Source organism: Piliocolobus tephrosceles, chromosome 13, assembly GCF_002776525.5.
Source record: "Piliocolobus tephrosceles isolate RC106 chromosome 13, ASM277652v3, whole genome shotgun sequence".
Lineage (NCBI taxonomy): Eukaryota > Metazoa > Chordata > Mammalia > Primates > Cercopithecidae > Piliocolobus > Piliocolobus tephrosceles.
This window is the reverse complement of record NC_045446.1, coordinates 63,960,673-63,984,753: the sequence shown is the minus strand read 5'-3', so window position 1 is coordinate 63,984,753 and position 24,081 is coordinate 63,960,673. Positions and strand designations below refer to the sequence as shown.

At 44.0% G+C, this 24,081-nt stretch overlaps 1 protein-coding gene across 2 annotated transcripts in view; it reads right to left on the bottom strand.

Annotated features, from left to right (window-relative positions):
• The window catches only part of MRPL48 (mitochondrial ribosomal protein L48), an 83,454-nt gene that overhangs the window by 52,283 nt on the left and 7,090 nt on the right, over positions 1-24,081 (bottom strand). For both annotated transcript variants that reach the window (XM_023209456.2, XM_031936715.1), the window contains exons 2-3: positions 13,180-13,232; positions 9,897-9,934 (exon numbers count right to left, since the gene is read on the bottom strand). In XM_023209456.2, the coding sequence (XP_023065224.1) occupies positions 9,897-9,934; positions 13,180-13,232 (91 nt within the window). The remainder of the gene's footprint in view (positions 1-9,896; positions 9,935-13,179; positions 13,233-24,081) is intronic.

The window sequence follows — 24,081 nt, the reverse complement described above, 5'->3', positions numbered from 1 at the left end:
TTGTTTCCATTGCAAAATCTTGGTAACAACTTAAATTTCTCCAAATAGAAAAATGTTGAAAAAATTATGCTCCTATCCCCACATATCTTTTCAAAAGGATTCCTATTGCATCTTTTACAATAGCAATTTAACATGCCCTATTTGATGCCAACTTCAAAAACAAAATAAACAGGCTGGGCCTGGTGGCTCACGCCTGTAATCCCAGCACTTTGGGAGGCCCAAGCGGGTGGATCACCTAAGGTCAGGAGTTACAGACCAGCCTAGCCAACATGGTGAAACCCCGGCTCTATTAAAAAAAAAATACAAAAACAATTAGCCAGGCATGGTAGCACACACCTGTAATCCCGGCTGCTCAGGAGGCTGAGGCAGGAGAATCACTTGAACCTGGGAGCTGGAGGTTGCAGTGAGCCGAGATGGCACCAGTGCACTCCAGCATGGGTGACAGAGTGATACTCCATCTTAAAAAAAATAATAAATAAAATAAATAAAAAATGACCTCTGAATTAGGTAGCTAGCAGATATTAAAATATACTACAGGTTGGGTGCAGTGGCTCACGCCTATAATCCCAGCAATCTGGGAGGCAATGCAGGCAGATCACCTAAGTTGGGGAGTTTGAGACTAGCCTGGCCAACATGGAGAAACCCTTTACTAAAAATACAAAATTAGCTGGGCATGGTGGCGCATGCCTGTAATCCCAGCTACTCAAGAGGCTGAGGCAGGAGAACCGCTTGAACCGGGAGGCAGAGGTTGAGGCTGGCCAAGATCGTGCCATTGCACTCTAGCCTGGGCAACAAGAGCAAAAAACTCCATCTCAAAAATAAAAAACTAAAATATACTATAAAACTATAGTAACCAAAAAGCTTTAAAACAATTTCATACTGGCATCAAATATATATACAGATTAATAAAACAAAATGAAGTTTAAAAAGTAGTTCCAAGCCAGGCCCAGTGGCTCATGCCTGTGAACCCAGAGGTATGAGAAGCAAAGGCAGGAGGACTGTTTAAGCTCAGGACTTCAAGACCAGCCTGGGCAACACAGGGAGACCCTGTCTCTATAAAAACAATAAAAACTAAAAGTCAGGCATGGTAGCACAGGCCTGTAGTCCCAGCTACTGAGGAGGCTGACGTGGGAGGATGGCTCGAGCATGGGAGGTTGAAGCTGCAGTAAGCTGTGATGGTGCCACTACACTCCAGCCCGGGTGACAGAGTGAGCAGTCCCAGCACTTTGGGAGGCCGAGGCAGGAGGATTACATAGTGAGACCTAGTCTCTATGTTTAAAATTTTTTAAGTAAAAAACAAACAAACAAAAAGTATCCCTAGACTTAGGCTGGGTGTTGTGGCTCACACATGTAATCTCAGCACTTTGGGAGGCCAAGGTGGAAGGATCCCTAGAACCTAGGAACTCAAGACTGTGGTAAACTGTGATGGCATCAAAGTCTGGGCAGCAAAGAGAGATCCTGACTCTAAATAAAAAAATTTTTAAATCCCAGATCTATACAGGAACCTAGAATATGATAAAGGTTACATTCTCAAACTTCCTGGAAAAACATGGATTTTTTTTTTTTTTTCTTTTTTTGAGATGGAGTTTCGCTCTTGTTGCCCAGGCTGGAGTGCAATGGCACGGTCTCGGCTAACCGCAACCTCCACCTCTCAGGTTCAAATGATTCTCCTGCCTCAGCCTCCTGAGTAGCTGAGATTACAGGAGCACCACCACACCCGGCTAATTTTTCTATTTTTAGTAGAGATGGGGTTTCACCATGTTGGTCAGGCTGGTCGTGAACTCCTGACTTCAGGTGATCCACCCACCTCGAACTCCCAAAGTACTGGGATTATAAGCACGAGCCACAGTGCCCAGCCAAAAACGTGGATATTTTAACAAATGTTGAAACAACTGACTTCATTCATTCATTAAGGGGGAGGAACTGTATCCATGCCCCACTTATAATTCAAGACGGAACACTTCTTTATTTTTTTATTAGACCAAGTCTTGCTCTGTCATCCAGGCTGAGGTGCAGTGGCAAGACATCTCGACTCACTGCAGCCTCCGCCTCCCAGGTTCAAGGGATTCTCCTTCAGCTGCCTGAGTAGCTGGGATTACAGGCGTGTGGCAACCACACCCGGCTAATTTTTGTATTTTTAGTAGAGACAGAGTTTCACCATGTTGACCAGGCTGGTCTGGAACTCCTGACCTCAAGTGATCCATCCGTCTCAGCCTCCCAAAGTGCCAGGATTACAGGCATGAGCCACAACCCCCAGCCTCACTTTTTTTTTTTTTCTTGAGACAGAGACTCGCTCCTGTCGCCTAGGCTTGAGTGCAATGGCGCCATCTTGGCTCACTGCAACCTCTGCCTCCCGGGTTCAAGCAATTTTCCTGCCTCAGCCCCCCACGTAGTTGGGATTACAGGCATGCATCCCCACGCCTGGCTAATTTTTGTATTTTTAGTAGAGATGGGGTTTCACCATATTGGCCAGGCTGGTCTCGAATTCCTGACCTCAGGTGATCCACCGGCCTCAGCCTCCCAAAGTGCTGGGATTACAGGCGTGAGCCACCGCACCTGACCTCACTGTTTTTTTTCTTTTTGAGACATGATCTTGTGCTGTCACCCAGGCTAGAGTACAGTGGCACAATCATAGCTCACTGCAACTTCAATCTGACTCATGCAATCCTCCCACCTCAGTCTTCTTCTTCTGAGTAGCTGGGACCACAGGCACTGGTTATCCCACCAGGCTAATTTTTTTTTTTTTTTTTTTTGAGATGGAGTCTCGCTCTGTTGCCCAGGCTGGAGTGCAGTGGCCGGATCTCGGCTCACTGCAAGCTCCGCCTCCCGGGTTCACGCCATTCTCCTGCCTCAGCCTCCGGAGTAGCTGGGACTACAGGCTCCCGCCACCTCACCCAGCTAGTTTTTTTTGTATTTTTTAGTAGAGACAGGGTTTCACCATGTTAGCCAGGATGGTCTCGATCTCTTGACCTCGTGATCCGCCCATCTCGGCCGCCCAAAGTGCTGGGATTACAGGCTTGAGCCACCGCGCCCGGCCATTATTTTATTTTTTGTAGAGATAGGGTCTCCCTATTTTGTCCAGGCTGGTCTTGAACTCTTGGGTTCAGGTGATCTTCCCTTCAACCTCCCAAAGTGTTGAGAGGTTATAGGCGTAAGCCATCACACCTGGTCTGGACCACATATTTAAAAGAAAAAATATACATCAGAAGGTAACATGAAGGACTTTTCAAAATAATCTCAGAGTAGAAAACATATTTTTAAGCATGAAACAAAATCTAGAAATCAAAGATTAATAAATATAACTATATAAAAATCTAAAGCTTCTGTTTAATGAAAAAAACACAAACATAAAGTCAAGGGATAAATGACTAGAAAAAGTACAAGCATATGTAACAGAGAAATGCTAATTTCCTTAATATATAAGAACTATATTAAAAGTTCTTACAAATCAAAAATGGAAAAGTAAACAATCCAATAGAAAAATTGACAAAAAATATAAATGGGCCAAGCATGGTGGCTCACGCCTGTAATCCCAGCACTTTGGGAGGCCAAAGTGGGTGAATCATCTGAGGTCAGGAGTTAGAGACCAACCTGGCCAACATGGCGAAACCCTGTCTCTACTAAAAATACAAAAAAAATTAGCCAGGCCAATCATTAAAAAATCAGGAAACAACAGGTGTTGGAGAGGATGTGGAGAAATAGGAACACTTTTACACTGTTGGTGGGATTGTAAACTAGTTCAACCATTATGGAAAACAGTATGGCAATTCCTCAAGGATCTAGAACTAGATGTACCATATGACCCAGCCATCCCACTACTGGGTATATACCCAAAGGATTATAAATTATTCTACTACAAAGACACATGCACACGTATGTTTATTGTGGCACTATTCACAATAGCAAAGACTTGGAATCAACCCAAATGTCCATCTGTGACAGACTGGATTAAGAAAATGTGGCACATATACACCATGGAATACTATGCAGCCATAAAAAAGGACGAGTTTGCGTCCTTTGTAGGGACATGGATGCAGCTGGAAACCATCATTCTTAGCAAATTATCACTAGAAGAGAAAACCAAACACCGCATGTTCTCACTCATAGGTGGGAACTGAACAATGAGATCACCTGGACTCGGGAAGGGGAACATCACACACTGGGGCCTATCATGGGGAGGGGGGAGGGGGGAGGGATTGTATTTGGGAGTTATACATGATATAAATGATGAATTGATGGGTGCTGACGAGTTGATGGGTGCAGCACACCAACATGGCACAAGTATACATATGTAACAAACCTGCACGTTATGCACATGTACCCTAGAACTTAAAGTATAATTAAAAAAAAAAAAAAAAAATTAGCCAGGCATGGTGGCACATCCCTGTAGTCCCAACTACTCAGGAGGCTAAGGCAGGAGAACCACTTGAACCCAAGAGGCAGAGGTTGCAGTGAGCCGAGATCATGCCACTGCACTCTAGCCTGGGTGACAGAGTGAGACTCTCAAAAATAAATAAATAAATAAATAAATAAATAAATAAATAAATAAATAGGCAATTCATTAGGAAAGAAATACAAATGGCAAATAACCATATGAAAAGATGACAAACTCAAGACATGCAAATTAAAACGAGACATAATTTTCACTAACAAAAAAAAAATTATTTTTTTAGGCCAGGTGCAATGGCTCACACCTGTAATCTTAGCACAATGGGATGCCAAGGTGGGTGAATCACCTGAGGTCAGGAGTTAAGAGACCAGCCTGGCCAACATGGTGAAACTCTGTCTCTACTAATAAATACAAAAAGCCACGCATGGTGGCGCATGCCTGTAGTCCCATCTACTTGGGAGGCTGAGGCAGGGGAATCTCTTGAACCCAGGAGGTAGAAGTTGCAGTGAGCCAAGATCGTGCCACTGTACTCCAGGCTGGGTGACAGAACGTGTCTCAGTCTCAAAAAAAAAAAAAAAGGCCGGGCGCGGTGGCTCACGCCTGTAACCCCAGCACTTTGGGAGGCCACGGCAGGCGGATCACAAGGTCAGGAGATCGAGACCATCCTGGCTAACACGGTGAAACTCCGTCTCTACTAAAAATACAAAAAATTAGCTGGGCATGGTGGTGGGCACATGTAGTCCCAGCTACTCGGGAGGCTGAGGCAGGAGAATGGCATGAACCCAGGAGGCAGAGCTTGCAGTGAGCCGAGATCACACCACTGCACACCAGCCTGGGCGACAGAGCCAGACCCCATCTCAAAAAAAAAAAAAAATACACACACACATACACACACACACACATATATATACATACACACATATATATACACACACACACACACATATATATATATACACACACACACACATATATATAGACATGGGATCCTGCTGTGTCACCCAGGCTAGAGTGTGGCATCTATTCACAGACAAAATGAAAGTGCAGTACAGTCTCAAACTCCTGGGCTCAAAGGACCATTCTGGGACTTCAGCTTTCCGTGTAGCTGGAACTACAAGTCCATGCCAGTGCTTCCAGCTAACAATAAATGTTTTATAAAACTCAGTTTGGGCCGGAAAATAGAAATGTAAATTAATACAACTTCTCTGGTGGATAGTCTGGCAATACTTATCAAAATCTCCAATTCATAATGCATTGACTCAGCAATTTCAATTCCAGGAATTTATCTTACAAATGTACAGGAACAAGTTTACAAAGACATATGAAAATGGCTGGTGTACCATTTTTTGAAACAGCAAAAAACTAAAAACAACCTAAATGTCCAGCATTAACATATAGTCATACACACACATAATATAAATCTTCATATATATATATATATATATATAATCTTCCTGAAAGATACACAAGAAATTGCTATCAGTGGATATCATAAGGGAGTTAAGATTGGGAAAGAGGGCCGGGAGCGGTGGCTCACGCCTGTAATCCCAGCACTTTGAGAGGCCGCGGAGGGTGGATTACGAGGTCAGGAGATCGAGACCATTCTGGCTAACACAGTGAAACCCCGTCTCTACTAAAAAATATAAAAAATTAGCGGGCCGTGGTGGTGGGTGCCTGTAGTCCCAGCTACTTAGGAGGCTGAGGCAGGAGAATGGCATCAACCCAGGAGGCGGACCTTGCAGTGAGCTGAGATCGGGCCACCGCACTCCAGTCTGGGCAACAGAGCAAGACTCTGTCTCAAAAAAAAAAAAAAAAAAGACTGCGAAAGGGGAAAAATTTAACTTTTCGTCATATACCCTTCTGTACAGTTTAAGTTTATTCTTACCATATGCATCCATTTCAAATTTTTAACATTTGAATATTTTAATAGTATTAGGTTGGTGCAAAAGTAAGTGCAGTTTTTGCCATTATTTTTTACTTTTGCACCAACCTAATAATTTTTTAAAAGACTTTCCTCAGAATATATACCAATTCAAAATAAACTTTGCCCATGGTGGAGGAGGGTAAGGGATAAGACCAAGGCTAGACAATAATGAGGACTTGAACATAGACCTTTTTGTTTGAATACCAAAAAGACAATGAAAGTCTGACAAAATGTTAATAGTTGCCAATTCTGGGTTTATTTGACATATTACTCTTTTACTTTTCTATATTTTTATATCTCTCAAAATAAAAAGTATAATGAAGAGATAAACAATTTTTTTTTTTTTTTTTTTTTTTGAGACGGAGTCTCGCTCTGTCGCCGGGGCTGGAGTGCAGCGGCCGGATCTCAGCTCACTGCAAGCTCCGCCTCCCGGGTTTACGCCATTCTCCTGCCTCGGCCTCCCGAGTAGCTGGGACTACAGGCGCCCGCCACCTCGCCCAGCTAGATTTTTGTATTTTTTAGTAGAGACGGGGTTTCACCGTGTTAGCCAGGATGGTCTCGATCTCCTGCCCTCTGGGAGGCCAGGTGTCTCTTTCTCAGCTTCATTGGCCTTTCTCCCTCTACCCAGATTTTTTTTTTTTTTTTTTTTTGAGACAGAGTCTCACTCTGTTGCCCAGGCTGGAGTGCAGTGGCTGGATCTCGGCTCACTGCAAGTTCCGCCTCCCGGGTTTACGCCATTCTGCCTCAGCCTCCCGAGTAGCTGGGGACTACAGGCGCCTGCCACCTTGCCTGACTAGTTTTTTGTATTTTTTTTTTTTTTTAGTAGAGACGGGGTTTCACCATGTTAGCCAGGATGGTCTCGACCTCCTGACCTCGTGATCCGCCAGTCTCCGCCTCCCAAAGTGCTGGGATTACAGGCTTGAGCCACTGCACCCGGCCTCTACCCAGATTTTTAAGGTTGAAATTCCTCAGTATATGATCCCTGGGTCTCTTCTCCACCTTTTCTCCTTAAGTGATCACATTCATTCCCATGGCTTCAATTAAAATTGACAAAATAATAACTTTCATATTTATAGTTTCAACTCACACCTATATTTTTAGCTCAAGATCAGTGTATCCAATGGGCTGCTTAATATATTCTTTGCAGGCACTCCACTATCACAAAAACCACAGAAAACCAAACACCACATGTTCTCACTCATAAGTGGAGTTGAACAATGAAAACACATGGACACAGGGAGGGGAGCATCACATACCACGGCCTGTCCGGCGGTGGGGGGCTAGGGGAGGGATAACATTAGGAGAAATACCTAATGTAGGTGACGGGTTGATGGGTGCAGTAAACCACCAGGGCATGTGTATGCCTATGTAACAAAACTGCACATTCTGCACATGTAACCCAGAACTTAAATTATAATTTAAAAAAAAAAGAGGCCGGGTGCAGTGGCTCAAGCCTGTAATCCTAGCACTTTGGGAGGCCGAGACGGGCGGATCACGAGGTCAGGAGATCGAGACCATCCTGGCTAACACGTTGAAACCCTGTCTCTACTAAAAATACAAAAAACTAGCCGGGCGAGGTGGCGGGCGCCTGTAGTCCCAGCTACTCCAGAGGCTGAGGCAGGAGAATGGGGTAAACCCGGGAGGCGGAGCTTGCAGTGAGCTGAGATCCGGCCACTGCACTCCAGCCTGGGCGACAGAGCAAGACTCCGTCTCAAAAAATAATAATAATATAAAAATAAAAAAAAAGAAAGCAAGAAAATATCCTTATTTCTAAAAACCCAAGCTAAAGTATTCAAGGGTAAAGTATCATGATGTCTGATTTTTAAAAAGCTAACATGACAAAATGTTAACAAAAGTTGAATCTAAATGGTGGGTAAAGAAATGTTCATTGGGTTATTCCTGGGGAAAAAATAAGCTCCTAAAACTACTAAACAGCAAGAACAATATCCTCTTAATTTTGTATCCCCAGCATCTAACACACAGTCTAATAAGATACACGCCTGTCAAGAGAATGTATAAATAAAAAGAAGTCCATTATTTTGAGATGCTGGGCTTCGGGTCCAGTAGAAATGGTGATTCCCTACACATTGCCGCCACCTTCTAAAATAATTAACATATGTAAAGCCTCTTCCACACTTCTTGCACACAGTAGGCATCAAGTAAAAAATGTTAGTTCCCTTCCTTACTTCCATTCCTTTATCTCTGATACTTGTTAGACACATGACAAACATCACTAAAATCCAACAACTCCACTGAAATTTCTCACATAATAGCCAAAGCAAAAATGGCAAGTAATTGGGTTGAAACAGAGATGGAAATCCATTGAGTTAATCAGACTGAATGGACATTCATTTTGGATTAAACAGTGTGAGAAAAGTCCTAGCCTGATGAGGGACATACAAGACAGGTCTAGAATAGTAGCAGTATTAATAATAACAATTACAGCTGCTACTTTTTGAGCATTTTATATCTTCTTATTTTTTTTGAGATGGAATCTCGCTCTGTAGCCCAGGTTGGAGTGCAGTGGTGCGATCTTGGCTCACTGCAACCTCCACTTCTGGGATTCAAACAATTCTCCTGCCTCAGCCTCCCAAGTAGCTGGGACTACAGGTGCCCGCCACCACACCTGGCTAATTTTTTGTATTTTTAGTAGAGACAGGGTTTCACCGTGTTAGCCAGGATGGTCTTGATCTCCTGACCTCATGATCCGCCTGCCTCGGCCCAAAGTGCTGGCATTACAGGCATGAGCCACTGTACCCAGCCAAGCATTTTATATCTTTTATCTCACTGAATCTTCAAATGGTACGCTGCAGTTTGTATTATAATTATCCTCTTTTCTTAATTTTTTAAAATTTTTTTTATTTAAGAGACAGGGTCTTGCTCCATCACCCAGGCTGCAGTGCAGTGGCATGTTCACAGCTCACTGTAATCTGGGCTCAAGCAATCCTCCTGCCTTAGCCTCCAGAGTAGGTAGGATCACAAGCCTGTGCCACTGGTTAATTTTTTTTTAAAAATTTGTAAAGACAGTCTCTTACCATGCTCGCTGCAACCTCTGCCTCCCGGGTTCAAGCGATTCTCCTGCCTCAGCCTCCTGAGTAGCTGGGATTACAGATGCCTGCCACCACGCCCAGCTAATTTTTTGTATTTTTAGTAGAGACGAGGTTTCACCATGTTGGTCAGGCTGGTCTCAAACTCCTGACCTCAGGTGATCCACCCGCCTCGGCCTCCCAAAGTGCTGGGATAACAGGCGTGAGCCACCATGCCTGGCCTCACAGCCTGCTCATTTTTTAAAGTGAGGAAACCAAGCTACAGAGAAATAGCCAAAGATCACCAAATAAATATATAGTACAGTTGGAATCCAAACTTACTGTAGAGCTCTTGCTCTTAACCACTACTTTATGTTCTCACCCATGGTTCTATTCCATGCACACATGGAGGGGTGGGATTTGGTTCAGGCCACTGTTCTCAAAGATATAGTAGGCTTCCTTCTAGGCAAAATTATTATAGAATGCAAAATTATTATAGAGTGCTAAAGGGTCACTTAAAGTAGGCCAATTACATCAGGTAAAAACTGCTGCTTACCTACAGAATAGATGGGCTTCTCTCTTGAAGTTCTAAACCTAAAAGGAGGGAGAAAGTATGTTGAATACAATTAGAAACCCGTACTTTATTTGCATAGTTTTCAAAATTTATATTCTGTCACTAAAGATGCATCAATGCTGTTTCCTTACTCCTTCCTTCCCTTCTTCCTTCCACAAACTTTAATAAGCACCTACTGTGTGCCAAAGTGCACATCCTGAGAATGCAAACCTAAGTAAGATGTCTCTAATCATGGTCTAGTTGGGAAAGATGCTGGTAAACAAATGTGAGCCACAATATGGTATTGATTCGGAACAGAAACGTTCAAAATTAAATAGGACACAAAGGAAAGTACTGTCACTTCTACTAGGGAGGTGAAACTATTTTGAGGTAAGTTTTAAAAAGCAAAAAAGTGGCCAGGCGCAGCGGCTCATGTCTGTAATCCCAGCACTTTGGGAGGCCGAGGCAGGCAGATGACCTGAGGTCAGGAGTTCAAGACCAGCCTGCCCAACATGACAAAACCCCGTCTCTACTAAAAATACAAAAAATTACCCGGGTTTGGTGGCGGGCACCTATAATCCCAGCTAATCGGGAGGCTGAGACAGGAGAATTGCCTGAACTCGGGAGGCGGAGGTTGCAGTAAACTGAGATTGTGCCGCTGTACTCCAGCCTGGGCAACAAGAGTGAAACTCCGTCTCAAAAAAAAAATACAGATAATAATACTACAATCTCATGGGACTGAAAATGTATCTTAAACTCTGAGTCAGTTTCCTCTTTTGTAAAATGATATTTATATTTGTCTTGTAGTGTTTTTTGTGAAGATTAAAGATAACGAAAAATAGCATGGTGCCATAGGAGGTGCTTATCAAATAGCAGTTGACTGATTAAGATAGGATAATAGAGTAAGTTGGAAGGGGATACTATCACATTTGGGATTAAGAAAAAAAAAATTAAAAGTTAGAAGGGAAATAAAGGGAGAAAGCCCTCAATAAATGTTAAGGAATCAAGAAATCATCCAGGATCATGAGTGCCAAGTAGTTCAGGAAGATATACGATACATTATTTTATATCCTGTGGTTGCCACACACAAAAGACACTTGGTGCATATTTGCTGCTGAACAGAGAAATAAACCACCAAATGTATTTCATCAGCACCTAGAGAAAAACAATGGGGAGCCCGGGCACAGTGGCTCATGCCTGTAATACCAGAAGTTTGGGAGGCTGAGGAGCATGGATCACTTGAGGTCAGGAGTTTGAAACCAGCCAGGTCAACATGGTGAAACCCCATCTCTACTAAAAATAGAAAAATTAGCCACACATGGTGGTGGGTGTCTGTAATCCCAGCTACTCAGGAGGCTGAGGCAGGAGGATTGCTTAAACCTGGGCGGTAGAGGTTGCAGTGAACTGAGACAGTGCCATTACACTCCAGCCTGGGCTAAAGAGATTCTGTCTCAAAAAAAAAAAAGAAAAAAGAAAAACAATGGGGAGGTTGCACTTTATATACAGAACAGTTGGGGAAAAAAAAGACAACTTGGATTTGAATCCTAATTCCAACCCAAATTAGCTCCATCATGTTAAAACAACAGACCCCAGTTATTTATATAAAATTGAGATAATATTATCTGTTTTACCAGGTCACTATGAGGGTCAATTCATACATTTAACACATATTTATTAAATGCCTACTATGTGTCAGATACCATTCTAGGCCTAGGAATAGGGCAGTACACAAAACTAAAAGTCCGTATCCCCATGATGCTTATTTTTAGGGGGCAAGGAAAGACAGTTAAACATTTTTATATATACAAAATGTGTCAGATGGTGACATCTGCTATAAAGAAAAATAAAGCAAAGCAAGGGAACAGAGATTGATGGATGGGTGTATATTTTACATAGAGTAGTCAGGGAAGGCCTCTTGGCTGGGATGACATTTGGGCAGAAACCTGAATAAAATACAGGGCAAGCCATATGGATATCTGAGGAAAGAATGTGCAAAGATCCTAGGGTGGGAAGGTGCTTAGATTATCAAGGAATAGGAAACCACAGTGTAGCTAGTGCTGAGTAAGTAGTATAAAATGAGGATACAGATTATAGAAGGTCCTATAGGCCATGGTAAAGATTTCAGATTTTATTTTCAGTAAGATGGGATACCACTGGAGAATTTGGAGCAAAGGAGTGATGTGAGCTAACTTGGCTTTATTTAAAAGAATCATTCTTATGTTCATAATGTTAGGTATCTTTAAAAAAAAAAAATCACTCGGCTTTACTGTGAAGAATTAAAGACAAAGGTAAACATAGGGAGACCAGTTGGGAGGCAAAGTGATGGTAGTAAAGGTAATAAGAAGACAAGGAGCTGATCCGTAGTGGTTTAGCAAAACAGAAAGCATGAGGCAAAAACTGGAGAAAGAAATGGTTCTAGGTCCGGCACAGTGGCTCATGCCTGTAATCCCAGCACTTTGGGCGGATCACTTGAGCTCAGGAGTTCAAGACTAGCCTGGGCAACATGGCAAAACACTGTCTCTACAAAAAATACGAAAACTAATGGGGCATGCTGGTACACGCCTATAGACCCAGCTACTTGGGAGGCTGAGGCGGAAGAATCACTTGAGCCTGGGAGATCAAGCCTGCAGTGAGCTGTGATCATGCCGCTGCACTCCAGCCTGGGCAACAGAGGGAGACTCAGTCTCAATTAAAAAAAAAAAAGTTCTGTATATATTTCAAAAGTAAAGCCAGCAAGTTTTGCTGAAGAATTAACAGCATCTGGCCAGATGCGGGGGCCCACACCTGTAATCCCAGCAATTTGGGAGGCCGAAGTGGGCAGATCACTTGCAATCAGGAGTTCAAGACCAGCCTGGCCAACGTGGTGAAACCCCCTCCCTATAAAAATACAAAATTTAGCTGGGCATGATGGCAGGTGCCTGTAATCCCAGCTACTTGGGAGGTTGAGGCAGGAGAATCATTTGAACCTGGGAAGCAGAGGTTGCAATGAGCCAAGATCACACCACTGCACTCCAGCCTGGGTGACAGAGTGAAACTCTATCTCAAAAAGGAAAAAAAAAAAAAAAAAAGAATTAACAGCATCAAGGATTAACTGCAAGTATTTTGGCCTCAGCGACTAGATGAATGGAGATGCTATTAACTGAGAATTGAGAAGGAGCAAGGTAGCAGGGGAGATGCTTGATGTGCTTATAGACATGCAAGTAAATACGATGAAAAAATGCTGTGTGAACTATGAAGCCAAAGGCAAATGTTACCTACCTTTAATTATTGTTATTAATATCCTTACCTTAAGAGAGAAAAGGCTTGCTTAAAAATGGTATTATTCCTCAGGCACAGCACCTACAGCAAAACAGCCATGTTAGGAAAATCTTAAGCATTTATAGACCTCCAAGTATGTCTTCCCAGAGAGGCAAGAAACCCACAGTACACAAACCAAAAGAGGACAAAAATGCTTTTATCTAGCAAAGAAGCTATCCTACAATTAACACCAAGCATGCAAACAAACCAAGGTCATCGTTCTCATTCTACCCACTACAGTAAATACTCAAGAAACAGAAGTTCCCCTCCCACACTGCTTTTTCACTGTTTACCATTTCCAACTTAACCCATTTTTTTCTAATATCAATCAATAATTACTATGCATCTGCCATGCACAGCATCATGAGAGGGGCTTTATTAAGTCTTCTTTAATTCTCAAAACACTGCAAGACAATTTTACAAGTAAAGCAACTGAGACCCAGAGAGGTTATATTCCAAAAAATTATACCTAATAAGCTGCTAAGAGGACTGACTTAATGGCCAGGCGTGGTGGCTCACGCCTGTAATCCCAGCACTTTGGGAGGTAGAGGCGGGCAGATCACCAGGTCAGGAGTTCGAGACCAGCCTAATGAACATGGTATTGTCTGTACTAAAAATACAAAAATTAGCCAGGTGTGGCGGTGCATGCCTGTAATCCCAGCTACTCAGGAGTCTGAGGCAGAAGAATCGCTTGAACCCAGGAGGCGGAGGTTGCAGTGAGCCGAGACTGCGCCATTCTACTCCAGCCTGGGCCACAGAATGAGACGCCGTCTCAAAAAAAAAAGGAGGACTAACTGACTACAAAAGCTATGCCTCTATTACAGCACACTGTCTCTCTCAATAACAGTGATAGGTGGCTCACGCCTATAATCCCAGCACTTTGGGAGGCCAAGGTGGGTGGATCAGGAGGTGAGGAGCTCGAGATCAGCCTGGCCAAGATTGTGAAACCCCGTCTCTACTAAAAATACAAAAATCAACCAGGCGTGGTGGTGGGCATCTGTAATCCCAGCTATTCAGGAGGCTGAGGCAGGAGAATCGCTTGAATCCAGGAGGAGGAGGTTGCAGTTAGCCGAGATCTTGCCACTGCACTCTAGCCTGGGCAACAGAGCAAGACTCCGTCTCAAAAAATAAAAATAAAATTAAAAAAACAGTGATAATGATCCTTCACAATGCAGGAAAAAACAAAAAAACAAATATAATGATAGCAATTGCAGCCTCGATCTCCCGGACTCAAGCAATTCCCTTGCCTCAGCCTCCCAAGCAAATGTCTGTTCTTTTGTTTGTTTGTTTTACAGGAAAGAAACAAAAAATGTCTGTTCTTAAGGTCCCATAACATAAAGAGAAAATCATGCCCACTATGGATAACAATTTTAATTCTTTCAACATGGATGTATGAAAAGTCTAGGCCGGGCGCGGTGGCTCAAGCCTGTAATCCCAGCACTTTGGGAGGCCGAGACGGGCGGATCACGAGGTCAGGAGATCGAGACCATCCTGGCTAATACGGTGAAACCCCGTCTCTAATAGAAAATACAAAAAACTAGCCAGGCGACGAGGCGGGCGCCTGTAGTCCCAGCTACTCGGGAGGCTGAGACAGGAGAATAGCGTGAACCCAGGAGGCAGAGCTTGCAGTGAGCTGAGATCCGGCCACTGCACTCCAGCCTGGGCGGCAGAGCAAGACTCCGTCTCAAAAAAAAAAAAAAAAAAGAAAAAAGAAAAGTCTAGTATGCAAAAACAAGGAAAATCTGAGAAACTATCAGTCAAGAGGAGCCTATGGAAAAGATGACAACTAAATAAAATATAATATCCTGAATGGGATCTGGAACAGAAAAAGGACACCAGAGAAAAATTAAGGAAATTTGAATAAAGTATGGACACTAGTTAATATAATATACCAACACTAGCTCATTAATTATAAAAAAAAATCATGCTAGGCTGGGTGCAGGGGCTCAAGCCTGTAATCCCAATACTTTGGGAGGCCAAGGCAGGTGGATCACTTGAGGCCAGAAGTTCAAGACCAGCCTGGCCAACATGGTGAAACCCCATCTCTACTAAAAATACAAAAATTAGCCAGGGGTGGTGGTGCGTGCCTGTAATCCCAGCTACTTGGGAGGCTGAGGTAGCAGAATCGCTTGAACTCGGGGGCCAGAGGTTGCAGTGAGCAGAGATCACACCACTGTACTCCAGTCTGGGCAACAGAGCAAGACTCTGTCTCAAAAAATAAATAAATAAACCACACTAATGTAAAGATCATAGTAATAGGGGAAATTGGGATATACGAGAACTCTGTGTACCGTCTTTGCAAGTTTTCTGTAAATCTAAAACTATTCTAAAATAAAGCTTATTTTTAAAAAGTCTGTTATAAGCCAGGTGTAGTGGCTAATGCCTACAATCCAAGCATTTTCGGAGGCCAAAGTGGGAAGATCACTTGAGCCTAGGATTTTGAGACCAGTCTGGCCAACATAGGGAGACCCTTTCTCTACAAAAATTAAAAAATTAGCCAGGCGTGGTGGTGCACGCCTGTGATCCCACTACTCATGAGAGTGAACAGAATCCCAGCTACTCAGGAGACTGAGGTAGGAGGATCACTTGGACCCAGGGGGCTGAGGCTGCAATGAGCCGTGACCGTGCCACTGCACTCCGGCCTGGGGTGACAGAATGAGACCTTGTCTCAAGTTAAAAAAAAAAAAAAGGCCAACTGCTATGCTGAATGTTAAAGAGTATATAAAAACAAAATGTAACTACAGGGATGAATCTTGAAAACATCATACTAAATAAAAGAAACAAGTCAGACGATCAAATATTATATGATTCCATTTCTGTGAAATATCCAGAATAGCCAAATCTATGGAGAAAGGAAGTCGATTAGTGGCTGTCTGGGGCTGGAAGGTCTGGGGAGCTTGGGGATGACAGCCAAGGGGTATGGAGTTTCTTTTTTGGGATGATGTTCTCAAACTGATTGTAATAATGGTTGTACAACTCTGTGAATATAATAAAAGCTACAGAATTACACACTTTAAATAGGTGAATTGTAGGTTATGTGAACTATATTTCAATAAAGCTATCAAAAAATGTATGCATAATCTCTGTCCTTCAGGCATTTGGATGGCTGGAGACACAGACATACATTTGTATTAAACAGCTAAGCAATATTGCAGGCATTGTATGAGGAAGTCAAAATAGGTGGTGTGAACAACAAGCATGCCTGGCAGGAAATCCAGGGGAAGATGGCTAGGAGAAATCCTTAGCTTTTGCAGTTATAGAGGTTGCTGCAGATCTGCTCAATCATGAGCCCTCTTCCTAGACAAATGCATATAGGCATGTATATACAAAGAGTTTGCCTACTACTTCAGGAGACTCACCAAAACTCTTATTACCACCCAAGAACCCCTATGCTAGACCAAGAGATCCTCAGAGCAAGGGTCATGTCATTTTCCTCTCAGGCACATTGTAGATAATCAAGGTTTGTTTTGATGAATAAATGATAATCATTGCTACCATATATTAAGCACCCACATCTACTTTGCTGAGCACCTACCATGTGTCTAAATCATAATACCTTTACAAGATAAGCATTATTATCCCCACTTTACAGTTGAGGAAACAGATTAAGTAACCTACCCAAAGTCACACAACTACTATCGAAGCTAGCATAGGGTCTTGGGTTTCTCTGACACCAAAACCCATAATTTCCCCACTATTCTACACCGTTTCTCATATAAATGAAGGTGTTAATGCTTAGGAAATTAGAAGCAGGAAAGATAAAACTTAAGAAACGTCTTGCAGAGGATGTGAGACTATGAAGATTGGGAAGGATGTGAATAGACAGAAGGGCAAAATGTGCAGATGATTCCAAAAGCACAATTGAATCAGGTACTAAAAGACTTTGTAAAGGATGTGTACAATATACTTAACCTAATACTCAGCATAAAAGACAGAGTAGGAAACTGGGGCCCCAAGAGAGGTCAGGCCAGCTCCCCCAACTACTGGCCATGTACCTTGAAGTTAGATCAGATGACTCTAAAGTCCCTCCAGGGCTGGGATCTATTAACCACAACAAACAGAATAGAAATGAGAGTGAACAGAATGTATTTTTAAATGGGTTACTTCATATAGAAGAGGTACTGGATGGGAAAAAAGATCAAATTGAGACTGCTTTCTCATTTGAGTTGTTCAGATTTCTGAGTCTCTACAATAACTATGCATTTAATTATCTAAAAGCCAGACTTAAGAGTTGACAAATTTCTGGAAGACATTCAAATTGTGGTATGAACTCTCCCTGTCAGCTCTGGGAAATGTGCTTCCTCTCCCCTGCAATGCTTGGCATTATTTATCAGGACAATAGTAATCTATTTTGGGACTGTATCTACAATTACCCTCTTCCCCCATCAGCAAATGAAGAGCAACTCTGGCCCTGCAAGTGGAAGAGGAGGGTGGTGACGCCAGCTAATGAATGAATGAGGACACAGACACTGCAGTGGGGTAACAAAAATTCTCCCACGAGCCAGGAACCAAGCAAGGACTGCATAACTGCCAAAAAACTGAAGTCACAGGGCAAAATCTATAGCATGTGAGTAGCTTAAGATATCAGAGCCTGGGGTGGATGGTGAGACCAGTGGGTAAGGGGTCTCTGATGTAAGTAACTGAGAGCTGTTTCATGAAAGTAACAGAATATATTTGTGTATTAATAAATATTATTTAAAATAGCATTGTTACTACAATTTATTGAGTACATCCTATTTGCTAGGCACTTTACGCATACTACTTGTTTTTTTAATTTTTTTTTTTAAGAGACCAGATCTCACCATATTGCCCATGCTGTCTCGAACTCCTGGCCTCAAGCAATCTTTCTGCCTTGGCCTCCCAAAGTGCTGGGATTACAGACAGGAGTGAGCCACCAGGCCTGGCCCATATTATTTCAATTAATCGTTACAACAACCCTCTCTGACAGGAGCATGATTGAGATAACTGGCTCTATTTTACATATGAAAAAAAAAAAAGAAGTTTATGTAAATTTCCCAAAGTTAGAGGTTTAGTAAGAGAAATTCAAACCCAGGTCTGCCTGAATCCAAAGTCCATCCTTTCTATTCTTCCACACTACCTCTCAAAAAACTGATACCAATTTATACTAGTGAACTTCATAGCTAATGATAATAGCCATGAAGTTCATAGCTAATGATAATAGCCATTCAATAATCCTACCATTTACTATGCACCTGCTATATGCCAAACACCATCTCCTTTAATCCTCACAACCATTCTGTGAGGCATAGTTCTTTGTATTTTCTTTTATATAGATTGAGGGAGTACAAGTGCCATTTTGTTAAATGAATACATTGCATATCGGTGAAATCTGTGTTTTTATTGTAACCCATTGTAACCATTAAGTAATTTCTCATCTCTAATCTCCCTCCTACCTTCCCGCCCTTCCAAGTCTCCAATGTCTATGATTCCACTCCTGTGAAGTAGATATTTCTACCGCATTTTATAGTGAGGAAATCAAAGCTCAGAAAAGTGAATTAACATGTCTAATGCACACAACTAATAAGTCATGTTCTAGCTGACCCCACAATCAGTGCTCTCTCCACCACTATATACTATATCCTATACTCCTGTTGCAAAGCAAGTCAGCTATTACATGACAGCTCTTATTTTCTTCCCTGTGATGAACAACAACACCTTGATCTACATTCCAATTTTTTTTTTTTTTTTGAGACAAGGTCTTGCTCTGTCACCCAGGCTGGGGCACAGTGGCGTCATCATGGCTTACTACAACCTCGACCTCCTAGACTCAAGCCATCCTCCCACCTCACCCTCCCAAGTAGCTGGGACTACAGATATGCACCACTACACTTGGCTTATTTTTTCTTTGTAGAGATGGGGTTTTGCCATGTTGCCCAGGCTCTATGTTCCAAAGCTTACAATGGAGTTTACTCTCATCTTAGGCATCCTGGGAAAGCCCAGTCCCTGCCTGAGTTCATTTATCAGAAGTTTCAAATTTTTCTCACTGGCTTTCCACTCTCAGTGCCCAGCACTACCTTCCTTTTTTTTTTTTTTTTCTTTTTCCAAGACGGAGTCTCGCACTGTTGCCCAGGCTGGAGTGCAATGGCGCGATTTCAGCTCACTACAACCTCCGCCTCTCAGGTTCAAGCGATTCTCCTGCCTCAGCCTCCTGAGTAGCTGGGATTACAGGTGCCCGTCACCAAGCCTGGATAATTTTTTGTATTTTTAGTAGAGACGGGGTTTCACTATGTTGGCCAGGCTGGTCTCAAACTCCTGACCTTGTGATCCACCCACCTCGGCCTCCCAAAGTGCTGGGATTATAGGTGTGAGCCATTGCATCCAGCCTCACCACTACCTTTCCCACGTACACAACCAACACTAGCCTCTCTGTCCCTAACGATCTATCTGCTACTTAAATACCTCCCTGGTCAAAACTGAAACATTTTCAGACACTGCTAACTATCTGAATGTTCTCCCACACAGAAAGCCCAAACCCATCTCCCTGTAACTTCTACGGTTTGTACCTAGTTCCCCATTCTGAGATAATACAAACTAAGTTCAGTTCTTGTTTTTCATACGAGAAGTCAAATCCCTCAAGTATTTGAAGGCAATAATCATTGCCTCCAGGTTTTCTCAAGTTCTTTTAAAAATTGTTTTTGTTGGCCGGGCGAGGTGGCTCACAAATGTAATCCCAGCACTTTGGGAGGCTGAGGCAGGCAGATCACCTGAGGTCAGGAGTTCGAAACCAGTCTGGCCAGCATGGTGAAACCCTGTCTCTACTAAAAATACAAAAATTAGCCAGGCGCAATGGTGGGCGCCTGTAATCCCAGCTACACGGGAGGCTGAGGCAAGAGAATTGCTTAAACCCAGGAGGCGGAGGTTGCAGTGAGCCAAGATTATGTCACTGCACCCCAGCCTGGGCGACAGAGTGAGACTTTGTCTCAAAAAACAAAAACAAAAAAAATGTTTTTGGTTCCAGTCTTTCCTTTAGCCATAACCTTCTAAACACATTATGTTTACTATCAAAGTCTGCCTTTGGATTGGGTCCTTATGGCTGTTAGGAGCACAAGTTTTATATCCAAACCCAAACACGAATTTGTGTTTGAATATCAGCACTTCCATTTTACTAGCTGTACAATCCTTGGAAAGTCAGCTGACCTCACATATTGTTACGGGATTTTTGGAATGTCATTTTTCTGGCCGGAAAAGTCTGTGGCCGGTGGCATCTTTGCCCAAGTTTTGCTCTGGTCAACTGGGCTTGTTTCATCCACTTGTCTTGGCAGGCTGTGCTCGGCTCACGCTACCAGCCTGGGTCCCACTCCTGCCAAGGGCAAGTCAGGCATTGGCTGGTGAGGGGTGTGTGAGTGAGCATGGGGTCTGGCCAATGTGCACAGTCAGACATGCCGGCTGCTACAGCAGGGAAGGCAACTCCAGGTGCTGGCACAGGTGCCGGCTCTCTGTGAGGCCGGACCAGGTGCACCGCAAGCAGCTTTCACAGCTGGCACTGGGGAACACGTGGTACTCAGAAGCTTGGAGATGCCAGCAACCACAGGGCTCCAAGGAGAGAGTCACAGCCCTGGCTCAGGGAACTCCCAGGTCTGGGCTCCCCGAAGGGCGGCAGCTCTTCTTTCCTTCTCTTCACCCACAACATGGTGAAAAAGGGGCACATCTCAGCCCTGTTTCTGTTGCAGCTCTTTCAGCCCTGCCATTAAACGGGTCCCAAGTTCTTGTCCTGCAACCAGAATAAATGGGGTATGCAGACAAGCAGAGGGTGAGCAAGACAAAGAAGAGCTTTATTGAGCGACAAAATAGCTCAGAGGAGGCCCTTGGAGTGGGCAGCTCCCCTCTGCAGGCAGGTCGTCTGAATGTCTTCCCAGTTCTCAGCAGAGAAAGCTCTAGAGTGGGTAGCTCCTCTCTGCAGCCAGTTGTCCCAATGTCTGCTCAGCTCTTGTCCCAATGTCTGCTCAGCTCTGGCTGAGCCCAAGGTTGGTTGGTTTGTTTTTTTGACAGAGTCTCACTCTTTTCACCCAGGCTGAAGTATAATGGTATGATCTCACTGCAACTTGTGTCTCCTTAGTTCAAGGGATTCTCCAGCTACCTCCTAAGTAACTGGGATTACAGGCGCCCACCACCACGCTCGGCTAATTTTTTTGTATTTTTAGTAGAGATGGGGTCTCACCATGTTGTCCACGTAGGTCTCAAACTCCTGACCTCAGGCATCTGCCTGCCTTAGCCTCCCAAAGTGCTAGGATTACAGGCATGAGCCAACACACCCAGCCTCAAAGTTTTTATGAGCCTCAGAGGGGAGGAAGTACATGTTGATTTGTCCATGGGTGGCCATGGGCAAGCCTGGAAAAGGCACCGTAAGTTCCCACTCGTGTCCACGGGACTGGCAGCCCAGGGCCAGACTTCAGGCACTCCCTGGCCTGAAAGTGGTGCCTCACCAGGAACCTGTACCCTTCTGCCCAAGAACCTGTCTGCCTCCTACTGTCAATCATGGTGCCCTGTAGGTGCCAAGGGGCACGTGCAGGCCAGTGCTGAGCTCCCTTCAGCCTCCCCTTCGGCTTCCCTCCCATGCTTGTTGGTGCCCAAAGTCCAGAGGGGGTCACAGAGGCAAGAGGCTGGCGTGTCAGCACTGCCCCGAATGTGTGTACACCTGGCCAGGCTGCGACAGGCCTGGGCTTGGCCCCAGTTTTACTCCAAGATCAGAGCTGGTGCCAACAGCAGGGAGAAGCCAGGCAGCAGAAAGAGACCCCTCTGATGGCCTGTGATGGCTGGGGCAGCCTTCCTGGGCCCCACAAGAGTGCACAGATGCCTGGGTCTGCAGTCAGTTTGGGCAGCCATAACTGCACTCGGAAGAGTAGGGCTCCTGCTTGCTGCGGGGAGCAGGAGGCCCAGATCCAGAGCCATGACTTGGGCACCACCCCAACTCGGAAGGGGCAGGGCTCCCACTTGTCCCTGGCTCCGGCTGCCTCCATGAAACATGCAGCCCTGGCCACACCTCCCTGCTGCAGCCAGAGTGGTGGCAGTGGCCACTGCAGATGGCCCACTGCTGCCATCAATATTAAATGATTTCATTTATATGAAATGACTAGAATAGACAAATCGTAAGATGTGAAGATGATTAGTGGGTGCTAAGGGCTGGGAGATGGCAGTATGGAGAGTTACTATTTACGGGTAAGGAGTTTCCTTTTAGGATGGTAAAAATGTTTTGGAATTAAATAGTGAACAGTTGTACAAGTTTGTGAATATACTAAAAACCATTAAATTATCTACTTTAAAAGAGTGAATAGGCCGGGTGCAGTAGCTCAAGCTTGTAATCCCAGCACTTTGGGAGGCCGAGGCGGGCAGATCACGAGGTCAGGAGATCAAGACCATCCTGGCTAACATGGTGAAACCTCGTCTCTACTAAAAATATATATATATATATATATACAAAAAAAAAAAAATTAGCCAGGTGTGGTTGCGGGCGCCTGTAGTCCCAAACTACTCGGAAGGCTGAGGGAGGAGAATGGCGTGAACCCAGGAGGCGGAGCTTGCAGTGAGCCGAGATCGCGCTACTGCACTCCATCCTGGGCAACAGAGCGAGACACTATCTCAAAAAAAAAAAAAAAAAGTGAATATTATAATACATGAATTATATTTCTTAATTATTAAAAAGGTCACAAGAAAACTTTTATGACGGCTCAGACTTTCTTGGATCCTGCTGTTATACTTTAAAAAAAATAAATTCAGAAATGGATTACAGGCACGGTGGCTCACGCCTGTAATCCCAACAGTTTGGGAGGCGGAGGGGGGTGGATCACCTAAGACCAGGTGGTCAAGACCAGCCTAGCCAACATGGTGAAACCCTGTCTCTACTAAAAATACAAAAATTAGCTGGGCATGAGCCAGGTGCAGTGACTAATGCCTGTAATCCTAGCACTTTGGGAGGCCGAGGCGGGCGGACTGGCTGAGCTTAGGAGTTCAAAACTAGCCTGGGCAACACGGTGAAGCCCCATCTCTACTAAAAAAAATACAAAAAAAAAATAGCCGGGTGTGGTGGCAGGTCCCTGTAGTCCCAGCTACTTGGGAGGCTGAGGCAGGAGAATTGCTTGAACCCGGAGGTGGAGGTTGCAGTGAGCCAAGATCACAGTATTGCACTCCAGCCTAGGCAACAGAGCGAGACTCCATCCCCCAAGGAAAAAGAAAAAAAATTAGCTGGGTGTCGTGGCGCATGCCTGTAATCCCAGTTACTCAGGAGGCTGAGGCAGGAGAATCACTTGAACTCGGGAGATGGAGGTTGCAGTGAACCGAGATCACGCCACTGCACTCCAGCCTGGGCAACAGAGTGAGACTCCATCTCAAAAAAAAGAAAGAAGAGAAGTAAATACTTGCCCTCATAACACAAGTGCTGGATGATACTTCTAAGCCAGAGCTGAGCTCCATTAAACTCAATTCCCTAACATTCTCTAGAACTTAATCCAATTTTACAACCCTGTGGTCACCATCTAAAATGTTTGTTTGTCTGACCTGATTTGATTTTTTTTTTTCTGAGAAGGAGTTTCACTCTTGTTGCCCAGGATGGAGTGCAATGCTGCGATCTCAGCTCACTGCAACCTCTGCCTCCCGCATTCAAGTCATTCTCCTGCCTCAGCCTCCTGAGTAGCTGGGATTACAGGCATGCGCCACCATGCCCGGCTAATTGTGTATTTTTAGTAGACATGGGGTTTCTCCATGTTGGTCAGGCTGGTCTCAAACTCCCAACCTCAGGAGATCCCCCTACCTCAGCCTCCCAAAGTGCTGGGAGTACAGGCGTGAGCCACCGCACCTGGCCTTGATTTATTTAATTTTATTTATTTATAGATAGATAGATAGATAGATAGATAGATAGATAGATAGATAGATAGAT